At 44.3% G+C, this 11,668-nt stretch overlaps 1 protein-coding gene across 3 annotated transcripts in view; it reads right to left on the bottom strand.

Moving 5' to 3' along the window:
* Positions 1–3,106: 3,106 nt before the first annotated feature.
* The window catches only part of BRD8 (bromodomain containing 8), a 378,782-nt gene continuing 370,220 nt past the window's right edge, over positions 3,107–11,668 (bottom strand). For 2 of the 3 annotated variants that reach the window (XM_069244463.1, XM_069244465.1), the window contains 2 exons: positions 9,748–9,792; positions 3,107–7,709 (listed from right to left, as the gene is read on the bottom strand). In XM_069244463.1, coding sequence (XP_069100564.1) covers positions 7,650–7,709; positions 9,748–9,792 — 105 coding nt within the window. In that variant the 3' untranslated portion in view covers positions 3,107–7,649. The remainder of the gene's footprint in view (positions 7,710–9,747; positions 9,793–11,668) is intronic. The other variant, XM_069244464.1, reaches the window with a different exon arrangement.

The raw sequence follows: 11,668 nt of genomic DNA, 5'->3' as shown, positions 1-11,668 counted from the left end.
AGCTTATTGCCATTTTGACAAAACTGTGTACATTACTGTTTTAATTCAAAGTTCCATATTTACCTATGCCTAGTACCTTACAATTTATATATTTACTTGAATTCTGAATCTTGTGGTTCTAAAATAAATTAAGAAAATAATATTTTTCTATATAAAAACCTATTGGCCTGGAGTTAAGTCTTTGAGTGTGTATTCCCATTTATTGCCTGTGTGTGTACAACAAATGCTTAACACTACCCTCTGATAAGCCTATTGCTCGACCACACTACCACAAAAATAGAGCATTAGTATTATCTAATTTTGCCATTATCAACTGCTGAGGGGAACCCTTGGACTCTGTGCACACTATCTCTCACTTTGAGATAGTACATATAGAGCCAACTTCCTACAGTGGGGATTTCAAGAGCTGGAATGAGAAAAGTGGGGGAGAAAGAAAACATTGAGAGTAAACAGAGTTAAGGAACGAAAGGAGTGAAATAGGTGAAACAGACCCTCCCAAATAAAGATGCAGCTAAGAATAGATTTGATTGGCTTCCCCGTGTCTTCAAACAGATGTTGAAGTGTGGAACAGCAGGGGGCACTGCAGAACAGCAGGAGGTGCATTAGCAGAATTGTATGTGAACCCCAATTCAGCAATTTTGGGGCACTTAAGATCAGGATTGGGGGGATTACAGAGCTGTGTTCCGGACCTGTGCTGGAATAAAAGAAAGGCAGCGGGTGAGGAATGAGAAACGGAGCGCCATAAATTCCTGGTATTGGAATAATAGGGTGCTGCAGGTCAGGGCTTAGGTGAACTGACAGTTGTATGTCGGCTGCAGTACTGGAATAGTAACGGGCACACAAGATCAGAAAGGAGGTATGTTAATGGAGCTGTGTGGAACCTAGTAGTGGCGTGCCAGTGTTGCTGAGTGTTAGGCTGCAGGTGTCGTGGTGAGGCTGCGAGTGGGGCCCAGTATAGGAGTGGCATTGCCTCTGAACCACAGAAGCAAGGAGTCCTGAAGGGCGTGTGTCTGAGCCTTAGTACTGACAAGAAATGAACACTGAATGCTAGAATTGATGGATTCTGGCAGAGCTGTGGTGGTTCCCACCAACAGTGGCGTTGGATGTTAGGCTTGAGGTGCACTGGCTGAACTGTGTTTTGCTCTTTTGGGTCCTGTGTTGGCAGTGGAACTGAATAATAGAATTGAGCTGCTGTAATGGAACTGTATGTGAGAGGGGTCCAAGTATAGGAAAGGAAGTGACCTTGCCGGGGAAGAACTGAGGTGCACTGATGGAGCTACACCCAAGGTCCCAGTACTGGAACAGCAGTGTGTACTGACTGTAAGAACCAAGGTGCCCTGGCAGACAGGGTGTGTGGGGTTCCTGGCACTGGCATGGCTGAGGGCTTGGAGTGTGTGACTGAGGAACACTGAAAGAGCTGAGCCTGAGGTCCCAGTACTGGAGCAGCAGAGTGTACTGACTGCAAGAACTGAGGTGCTCTGGCACACAGCGAGTGTGGGGTTCCTGGCACTCGCACATCTGAGGGCTTGGAGTGTGTGAACTGCAGTGCACTGATGGAGCTGTGGCTGAGGTCCTAATACTGGAGCAGCAGAGTGTACTGACTGCAAAAAACGAGGTGCTCTGGCAGACAGGGTGTGTGGGGTTCCTGGCACTGGCACGGCTGAGGGCTTGGAGTGTGTGAACTGTGGTGCACTGATGGAGCAGTGCCTGAGGTTTTAATACTGGAGCAGCAGAGTGTACTGACTGCAAAAACTCAGGTGCCCTGGCAGACAGGGTGTGTGGGGTTCCTGGCACTGGCACGGCTGAGGGCTTGGAGTGTGTGAACTACGGTGCACTGATGGAGCTGCGCCCGAGGTCCCACTACTGGAGCAGCAGAGTGTACTGACTGCAAGTACTGTGGTGTTCTGGCAGACAGCGTGTGTGGGGCTCCTAGCACTGGCCCGACTGAGGGCTTGGAGTGTATGAATTGCAGTGCACTGATGGAGCTGTGCCTGAGGTCCCAGTAGTTGAGCAGCAGATTGTACTGACTACAAGAACTGAGGTGCTCTGGCAGACAGCGTGTCTGGGGTTTTGGAACTGGCACAGCTGAGGGCTTGGAGTGTGTGAACTGTGGTGCACTGTTGGAGCTGTGTCTGAAGGCCCAGTACTAGAGCATCAGAGTGTACGGACTGCAAGAACTGAGGTGCTCTGGCAGACAGCGTGTGTGGGGTTCTTGGCACGGCTGAGGGCTTTGAGTGTGTGAATCGCGGTGAAGTGATAGAGCTGCGTCTGAGGTCCCAGTACTGGAGCAGCAGAGCCTAACTGACTGCAAGGAATGAGGTGCTCTGTCTCTAAGGATTGCAGAGCCCTGGTAGAGCTGGGTACCTAGGCAATCACAAGCGATCCTCCGCACTTGCTCTCAGCACGCAGGCAGTTACACTTGGAAAATAAAATTCAAGCCAAGGAAGGGCAGGGGCCAGGCAGCTTGAGAGAGGGTGCAGAGAGCCCACAAAGACCAAATGTGACCAAGATAACAGCCTGATTTATAGCCTTGTTTTCATCTAATCTCAGAGGAAGAATGCTCTGCAAATGAAAATGGAAGCTTCCCTGGACAGGAGCGGGCAACAAAGTAAAAAGAAAGTCCCCTGCAGACCAGATAAACAGGACAAAGAGTAATTATACAGTAGTTGGTCCCTGCTCCCACACAGAAGGAGGGACAAAGATGCATGACTGACCACTAGCAAGCAAGAATTTTTAAATGACTCAAACTAACAAATGAAATGGCTGGAAGCCCACAGAAGAAGTATACCTAAAAGTATGCAAGAGGGCATATGCTTATGCTCATCCTAAAAAGGCTTGCTTTGCAGCCAGACATAAGCCATATTTGGTGCATTATTGAATGTTTCTTACACCTACATGTTAGATACTTGGATAAAAAACATCGCTGAGCTAAGTATTGTTAAAGAGATCCCTAAAATCTCTTTTTAAGCAAAAACATCACAGCCTTTTTTCACCCAATTTTTGTACTGTCAAACTTTTTTAAGCATAGCGTGCTTATTTGGACTAAGTTTTCGGCGATGTTTGAAACTAAGGAAAGACTAGGAAATAAGTAAACACTCCCAAGAAACACCGTAGTATATAAAAGAAGCAAATTATTTATTTATTTTACAAGTGTTTTTCAGATGTACTTATTAAAAGCTTTAAGTGTGTTCCAAAGCAGTATAAAGCAGCACACGAAGTGTGTAACAGAACAATGCAGTAAGGACAGGAATGTTAGACAAGCTGTTTACCAATTTTTTTTTGCGCTCATAAATGGCGCAGTTCACCTAAGTTCCAGCTCCTAGAATATAGAAAAGGGCAAGTTCTTACCTTGTCCTTTATGGTTTTTGGATTAAGCTTTAGCTACCTGCATATCCTCTCCCAAATACCTTTGAGAGAGTATTTAAAAAGGTAGGTAAAGAGTACTTGCTTGTTGCATGAGAAATAATGTGAGCAGCGCCAAACAAGCTGCTTTGCTCAAGATTATCCCCGCATGCAACCTTTCTTCATACCATCTATCTCCTTGATGTTTCTAGTGGGCTTCCTTTCTTGCATCTCTATGCTGCTGTCTTTTCTTTGCAGTCTGGATGGCACATCAGATCTTCCTGGTGGAAAAAAACGCTTGCACATACTCAAAGAAGGTTGTAGCCCAAACCAAAAGGACCTGCTTTCACAAACACCCATTTAAAAAACAAGCATTGGCATAGCCAATAGGTCTCGCTTTTAGGACCTTATAAGTGTTTAGCCATGCAGAATACTACCATGGGTCCTGTACTGTCAGGGATTGAAGAGCTATACAATTACAACACACTGGATTGGGCAGTTGGATTCAGGAATACATGCTTGCCTTAATAAACAGAATTAAATCTTGCTTGGTGCAGTGGAGCATAGCAACTAGTGTATTTGTGGTCAGAGCCTGTGTGAAGATGTAAGCTATTATTTAAAATTTGCATTACACACAGTATAATATAGACTGCTACAAAATGCACAAACCTGTTTATGATAAAATGGTGCTTCCAAAATATAGTTTTAAATAATACCCAGACTGTACATAATGCAACTTTTGTTTCACAAAACTGTCCCTTCAACACCTAGCCAGGGAAAGAAAGATCTATATAAATACAATTTCAATTGAAAGCACGCATTTTACAAAAATGTGTTTTAATGTTTTGAATTCTTGAAGAAAATGTAAACAGACATGGCATACACAAGTGACATAAGTAATTATTACAATATTGTTTAAATATGGATTATTCCAGCCACCCAGTGTTGTAGAATGGCATGCAAAAATTGATGGAGTGCTATGGGTGAAGGGTTGCAAGTTACAAGAAAGAAAAGTAAAGGTGCAGTGGAATGTACCCCAAAAGCAAGCACTGCTGATGGCAGAAAGTGTATGAGGGGTATCACGAGTGGAAAGTGGAGGGGAGAAGAACACAAAAGGAGTCAAAGGCCTGTGGGGGAAACAGCAATTTGCCAACTAACCGGGGAGTAACGGAGTGGGGTCTCAGGTAGGTGTATACAACAGTCCTTTAGAAGAAACGTTTGGGGTGGGTTCCATTACTCTAACAAGAGGGGAGTGGGCATTCATGCACGACTAACAACAGCAGTATTTGATGCTTTGGGGGGGCTCTCAGAGAGAGGTGTAGAGCAGATACATTTGCGCCAGTGCACGTAGGGTGTAGACAATAGGGCCGCCAAGACTCCACTGCCCTATAATTAATATATACAGAACTCCGTTGTCCATTCTGATTGGAGAAATCCAGTAACACATAAAAACACACACTGTTGTGTGGCACTGCCCCCAAAGAGTTCTTCTAATCAGTGCACTAAGAAAGTCTCCTGGGTTGGACCGAAAGAGATGAAAGTCAACAAAAGCAATCAGGAAGGAAAGTGCCCCATACTGGAGCAAACATCTATCGTACGGTGCAGAAAAGCAGAGAATGAGGCCAGAGAGCACTTACACCACTGATGGAAGGGGGTGCTGTCAAGGCAAAATTAAGGGCCAAGCAGAAAATTCCTTCCACGCTTCTGCTCTCCCTCCTCTCCCCATACATATTTACTTAAAGGAATGAGACACCGCCTCAAGGAAATATCACATCCTGCAGCTAGGTACCATGCACACGCACACACACACACACACACACACACACACACACACAACACAAAGAGGTCCCTCTGCAGCAACATCAATTCAGCCAGGAGGGAGAGCAGCTCCCTTCCATCCATTGAGCAAGGCGGCCAGGGTTTGTAAGAGAGTACGACGGGAGGAGATGCCGAACCCTGGGAGAGTTGGGGGCCGGGAGGAGGTGCATTAGTTGTACTGGCCCTGCACTGATCAGCTGAATTGTGAGAGACAGCAATGCAGGCGAGGGTCAGTCACACTGGTAAGATGACGCTGAGCAGGGTGGGGTGCACAGAAGTGCATGGTATAAGAGTGACGTGGAGCCGGAGGGTGCAGGGGTTGAGAGAAGCATACAATGGCATACCCTGATCGTTGGTTTGGAGGCAGGACTGCCACAGGCCCATAATTTACATGCTTGTCAAGGGAAGCTGTGACAAGCAAACAATGGCATCTTGCACACAGAGGCAGTCTGGGGCTTTTACTTGTCTCTTTGTGGCAGACGCAGAAGAGCAGAGGGTGTGTCAGAGGCTGGTTGTAGTGAGGGAAAGTGCACAAAGGGCAGAGACGTCAAGAGTAAGAAAAACAAGAAGGAATGTAATAAAACAAAAAACAGTGCTAGCAGCTGCATGGCCATGTACCACAAATTGAGTGTGGTGCTGCGCTGGTGTGCTGCCGACACCCCAACAATCCAAGGCCGCTGGACCGTCCTTAGGAGAAGAAGGCACTTAGTTTTTCCTCCACTGTAAGGGGTCAGGAGAAGCAGAAGGAGGGGCAATATTATACAGGAGCCAAAGCTGACCAAGCACCCACAGTGTAACACGTGCAGAAAAGAAATAATAAAATAGTCCCCCAAATGAATAGATAAACAACAAACGTGTAAGAATACAGTACTTGGCCAGTGCCCCGTGGCAGGAAACAAAAGACAAAAAGAAGGGACAAAGAGGAAGGACTGACCATTAGCAAGCAAGGCTTTTTAAAGGACAATGACATAGACAAATGAAAAGCAATGGGCAGACTTGAAGCCCACAGAAGGAGTCAGAGGCCTGTGGGGGAGTATATATAATAGGTTTCGAAGCTCAACCTAAATAAGAGTTTAAAACAAAACAAGGAGCACTTTCCAACTCCAACCACTAGACGGTGGGAATATATGCATAGTATATGAATCTAGAAGACATCTATGCTGCAAAACAAGGAGTTACATCCGCAACAGTGTCCGATGCTGGTGGTATGTTTGACAGTAGGAATCAAGTTAATGAATGCTCCTCTAAGAGAGGCTTTGAAATATGAATAATGTGAAGGGAGGGTCATCATGGTGAGATGGGTGAATGAGGAAGAGTCACAAGCTCAATCTGGACTTTAATAGAAGACAGTGGTTCAGATGTAGGTTGGTGGGAAGGGGAATAGGTCTATATGTGAGTGTTTGTAGGGTTGATAGTTTTGAATGCAGTGAAATCTGAAGAATGTCAGTCATAAAGTCAACAAGAGGGGTAGAGGTCGAGTTGGTGTTAGGACGAGGAAGATTGAGGGCAGTGTCCTTCATAGAATCAAATCTGGTATGGAAACAAGGCAGCTTGTCATGGCTAGCTTGTACCATCACCTCTCGTTATTATACAGGTTAACAGCCAGGAAGAGGCAGGCATCAGGAGGGATGAAGAACAAGAGTTGGTGGCTTCTGGAATTCCTGATGATCTGCCTTGACTGTTCTCGGTCCTTATGACAGAAAGTGGCCCCCTCGCTACTTTTTTATGACTGGCCTGTGTGTATCCAATACAAGACATGGTCAAGAGGACCTGAAACCACCTACAACAAACGTTTTCCTATGGCAGATCAATTCCCAGCATTTCCCTAAATGCAGGCAAGCTCTAGTCCAAGCACACAATAACCATGTTAGCTCAACTACACTGGAGCATGCATTCTCACTGTACGTATCCGTAAGCACAGTAAAACCTGTGGAAAGTCACCCTTTTCTGTAGCTCCACAGCAGACACAATTGTGTAATACTGAAGCTCACTAACAAAACACTAGCTTTCATGTCCTGAACACGTTTATTTATTTTAATATACATATTTACAATTAACTGATAAAAACAGCTCCTGGTCTGTCTTTCAGATGCTGGGAAAGAAAAAAGTATATACTTCTGATCCTGTGCAAGGAATGCAGCTGACAATGTTCAGGTACTACTCTTTCCAGCACAGGGCAGAACTCTCAACTGCCTGCACGTGGACTATTCCCCATCTGGTTAAACCACTGGGTGTTTCAGAAAATGGCAAGCTGATCCTTCTGACCCTGTTCCTGCTGATTCCCTCACATAAGGGAGGTGTGCGGCAAGTGATCTAGCAATGGCCTCCATCACTGCACAGAATTTTCTTCAGTTGTGGTGGGATATGAACTAGGAATCTGGAGGTTTTCCTAGGGCCTTTGTGCACCCACTCACTACCAGAAATACACCATCAGCTTCTGTCAGGTTCTTCATCTGTCCTTATCTTCTGCCTTTACATAGCTCAGGTGCTCACTTCTTCATCTTCATATCAGCCTCGATGGCACAGCGGCGTCCCCTGGTACCTCCATCCTGTCCAATGGAAGAGCAGTGTGGAAATGGAAAGTAAAGAAAATGCAATTAAACATCAAATACAAAATGTGTGCAATCAAACAAACTAGTATTAATGTTCAGCATGGTGTCGGAAATTGTAATAATTTTAGAGGCACAATCTGCTGACATACCTGCCGTGATGGGGCCCTAAGAGGGCTGCTATTCTCTCTGATGCTAATGGTGCTTCGAAGACGCTAGTAGGGGGTCCACCAGCCAAATTAAGCCTGCCTGTAGAGCCTCTCAGCTTCTCTGTCCCAGGAGCTCATCTAGGAATACTCTTGTCTACTAAAGTAAATAAAACCAACACATCTCTGTCTGTTACCAGACAGTGATGGTTTGCCAGCCAAGGTCTGAGAGAACTAGAAAGAGTAATAGCAAATCCAAGTAGTGTTGGGAGACGTCCCAAAGGGAATCAGGCACCGTTCTCTACTTAGAACTCTTAGGCAGAGAGCAATACACCTTGACATAAAATGCTAGAAAATGTTCTTACCTCAATCAAATCCTAGCAAATGATGGTGGGTTGACCACAGTAATTCCAAAGAACAGACAGCAAAAATCCAGGCTGGACAACACTCATTCTTTGCATTTACCACTTCAATTACTAATGTAAAGAGGTGAGTTGGAACCTGAAGGCTGACCTCACTGTGCTGCACTTAGACAAGTGAAAAGTGTAGTGGCCTTTTCTTGAGCTTACTTACAACAGCAAGGAAAAATAGTCCTGCTATGTGTGAGAGTGTATGGCTATGCTTATTTAAGCACAGCTGCTGTTGGTTGGGGGCAGTAGGATTACTGGAATAAGTCCCCAAGAACACTGGTGAGGGGGACCCTGAGGCTACAGTACATGTACAGTTGCACTGAGTCCAGGTGACAAGTCAGGAACTCACAATATTGTATGCAATGAAGCAATAACTAAAGAAATAACTAAAACAATAACTAAAGCAATAACTAAAGCAATAACTAAGAAGTAAGCATAAGTCATTGGAGACATTCCTCCTGCACACCCCACCACAGAATTGGTTGCCTGAAAAAAAATGGTTAAAACCTTTTTATTCACATCACAGAACCCACTAAAGATGGATACACAACTCTGACAGATATCCACTGTGATCTCCTGGGAATCTGTGTACAAAGATGGCATTGCCTAACACAGAAGGCTCTACTGGTGACCCCTCAACCCATCACCTGGAATAAGAGCTTAAGTTATCAGGCCAATTGTTCTGCAGCAACTGCGCAGCTGAGAGCTTAAAAGGATGGCAGAAGAAGGAAATATGACCTCCAATACACCGCAGGGAACAAAAGGAGATCATGTGTGGTATGATTGTCTGTTTAACAAGTTTAGGACACTCATCAAAAGAATGCCCAGCACAGGTCCAGGGAGAAATTCTTTGAGCAGAGAGGAAGCTTTGATGAGGAAACCACTCTGTACGAGAGAAAAATGCAGTGAGCATCTGGGGCTCAGACAGAGATTCACATTATACAAGTGCCCTAAGGGAGGTTCAACACCAAAGTACACTATGGGAACTCAAAACATGCAGGTTCAACACCGGAAGTGACATCAAAATCACACACATTGAGAACATTAAAGAGAGGAGCAGAAAGCAAGCGCTGCCAATGTTGAATAAAGTGTAAAAAGTCACATGCAGCTATAAGGCCACAGTAATTAGCACAGTTACAGACTTCTTAGTGTCAGGCTCCAAGGCGCTGCGGTAAGAATTTGAAATCAACTTAAAGTGACTATCCATGAGCTTGAATTATTGCATCACCTGTTTTCTGCATGCAAACCCTTCAAAGGATGCTACTGTGCTACGACAGGTAAAAATAATCAATGCCATCCACCCTACCCAACAGTCCTGCTGAGCCTGTAGGTCAGTTTCACATGATATCCCAGAACTCTTATCCCACTGTAATTAAGTGCAATGGGGCTGCATCTCAACATCCCACTCTGCGGTGAGTCACCCACCCTTTCAAACACAAGGGGCTCAGCCCACAAAATACATTACTGCTGTGTAATACTTACAAAGAGAGACAGAAGGAAGGCAGGAGAGCCCATAGGGACGCTGTCCTGTGAAAGGACAAACAGAAGCACTCATTAGAATCCTAAGGTATGACTAAGTATAGGAATCGGCTACATGGATGCCAATGAAACTATACTGGTACAGTAATACATGTACACGAGCAACATTATCATGTACACATACAGATACTGTCCAGGATCACAAATACAAAAGGTACTGACATGCGTAACATTATCATGTACACATACAGATAATGTCCAGGATCACATATACAAAAGTTACAGACTTGAGTAAGTTTTGCAAACAGAGATGGTGTACAGGAACGCATGTAGAAGTGCATAGCCATGACCTACAACAAAATATGCAAAAATAAACTGTACTAGGAAACATTTGCAAATATAGGGATAAGGGCAAGGGGTGTGCACAGACATATTGTATAGGGTAAGGTTACCGCAGACACAGCCATGAGCAACACCACCATGTGAAGACAGATACTGTACAGGGACACACACACAGGTACAACATGAGCGAAACCTTGCTTGCAGAGATACTTTACCAATACATGTTCACATACATTCAGACAGGTGCAACACCAACATGTGTAAGGAGACATTATGTGCCAAGGCTCATGAACAGGTATAAAAAACTAACATGTGCAGGCAGGTATTCTAGATGAGAAAACGTCGGCAGGCAGAGACGTGAGCAACATCTTCATGAGGAGTTACAGTACCCACAGACACATGCATGGCTGCAGGCCCAAGCAATTCCAATATGTTGAGAAATATTACAGAAAATGCAGGCATGAGCAATATTAATATGTGAAGATAGAGAATAAGTACAAGGACAGCTACATAGGCCTACACAAGTGCATATAAAGTTACATATTTACATGTGATAATAGATGCACAGAAATAACAAGGACATATTTTGGCCTCTGTATATAAAAGGTCACCAAATGATTAACACTCATTTTGCATGTTGGTAGCTCTGAAGCTTTTTGCCTTTGTATTATATCATGAAACTGGATCTAGAACAGTCCCTTACATATGAACAGGCCGGTGGATGTCTTTAGGTCATTCATATTTTTTTCTGTTCACTATAGCATACAGCATGAGGCAATAGATCAGGGCAGTTCTGCCATTGCTTAGACATTGGTTAACTTTACTCTGAGTGACGGCATAATACTCTTTCATAAGGAGTACATCTGTACATGAAGTAGTTCCCGTCTGTGGCAGGGACTACTCTGGCCAAATGCATTTTTAGTCAAATTCTTTTTATATAGGCGAGAGCCCAGTAGCTGCACCAAAGATAATGTTTTACAAAATAATACTGACAAAGCTAAAAGACTAGCAGCCAAAACCAGACCTACTGGCTTTGACTATGCTTGTTAGTTTTGAGATCATCTACAAATTCTCAGTTGCACCATCAGAAAATAAGGAAAGTTAATTTTACTAACCACGTTTTCCTGTATAGGCTCATTTGGGAAGTATATGAACCTGTGGAGATACCAATCTGGAAAACGAAATGGGTTCTTAACTGTAGGAGTAGTTTTGCAGCTTGAAGGATTTTCTGGATTCACGTGCTGTGTATTATTCCGTCATCTAGTGGTTGTGTCCGGAATTCTAGTAGTAGTCCTTCTTCTCTGTGTTTGTTTGGTTTTTTTTGGGGGTGGACAGTCTCACCATTTGGTGTCTAATCCAGCCTATCCTGATGTCATACACCCTCTCTGGAAGCTTCCACACATGGTCACCATCTTCAGATTCTTTTTTTTTGTATCACTCCCTCATCTTCTGGGGAGGTGGTTGGGACGTATGTGAATCCAGAAAATTCTTCAAGCTGCAAAACTACTCCTACAAGTATGAAATCGTTTTGTTTGGAGCGTGAATGTTTCCTGGATTTGCATGCTGTGCTTTGATTTTGTAA

Source organism: Pleurodeles waltl, chromosome 7 (assembly GCF_031143425.1).
Source record: "Pleurodeles waltl isolate 20211129_DDA chromosome 7, aPleWal1.hap1.20221129, whole genome shotgun sequence".
Classification (NCBI taxonomy): Eukaryota; Metazoa; Chordata; class Amphibia; order Caudata; family Salamandridae; genus Pleurodeles; species Pleurodeles waltl.
The sequence above is the reverse complement of the archived record's forward strand: the minus strand, read 5'-3'. Positions and strand labels throughout refer to the sequence as shown.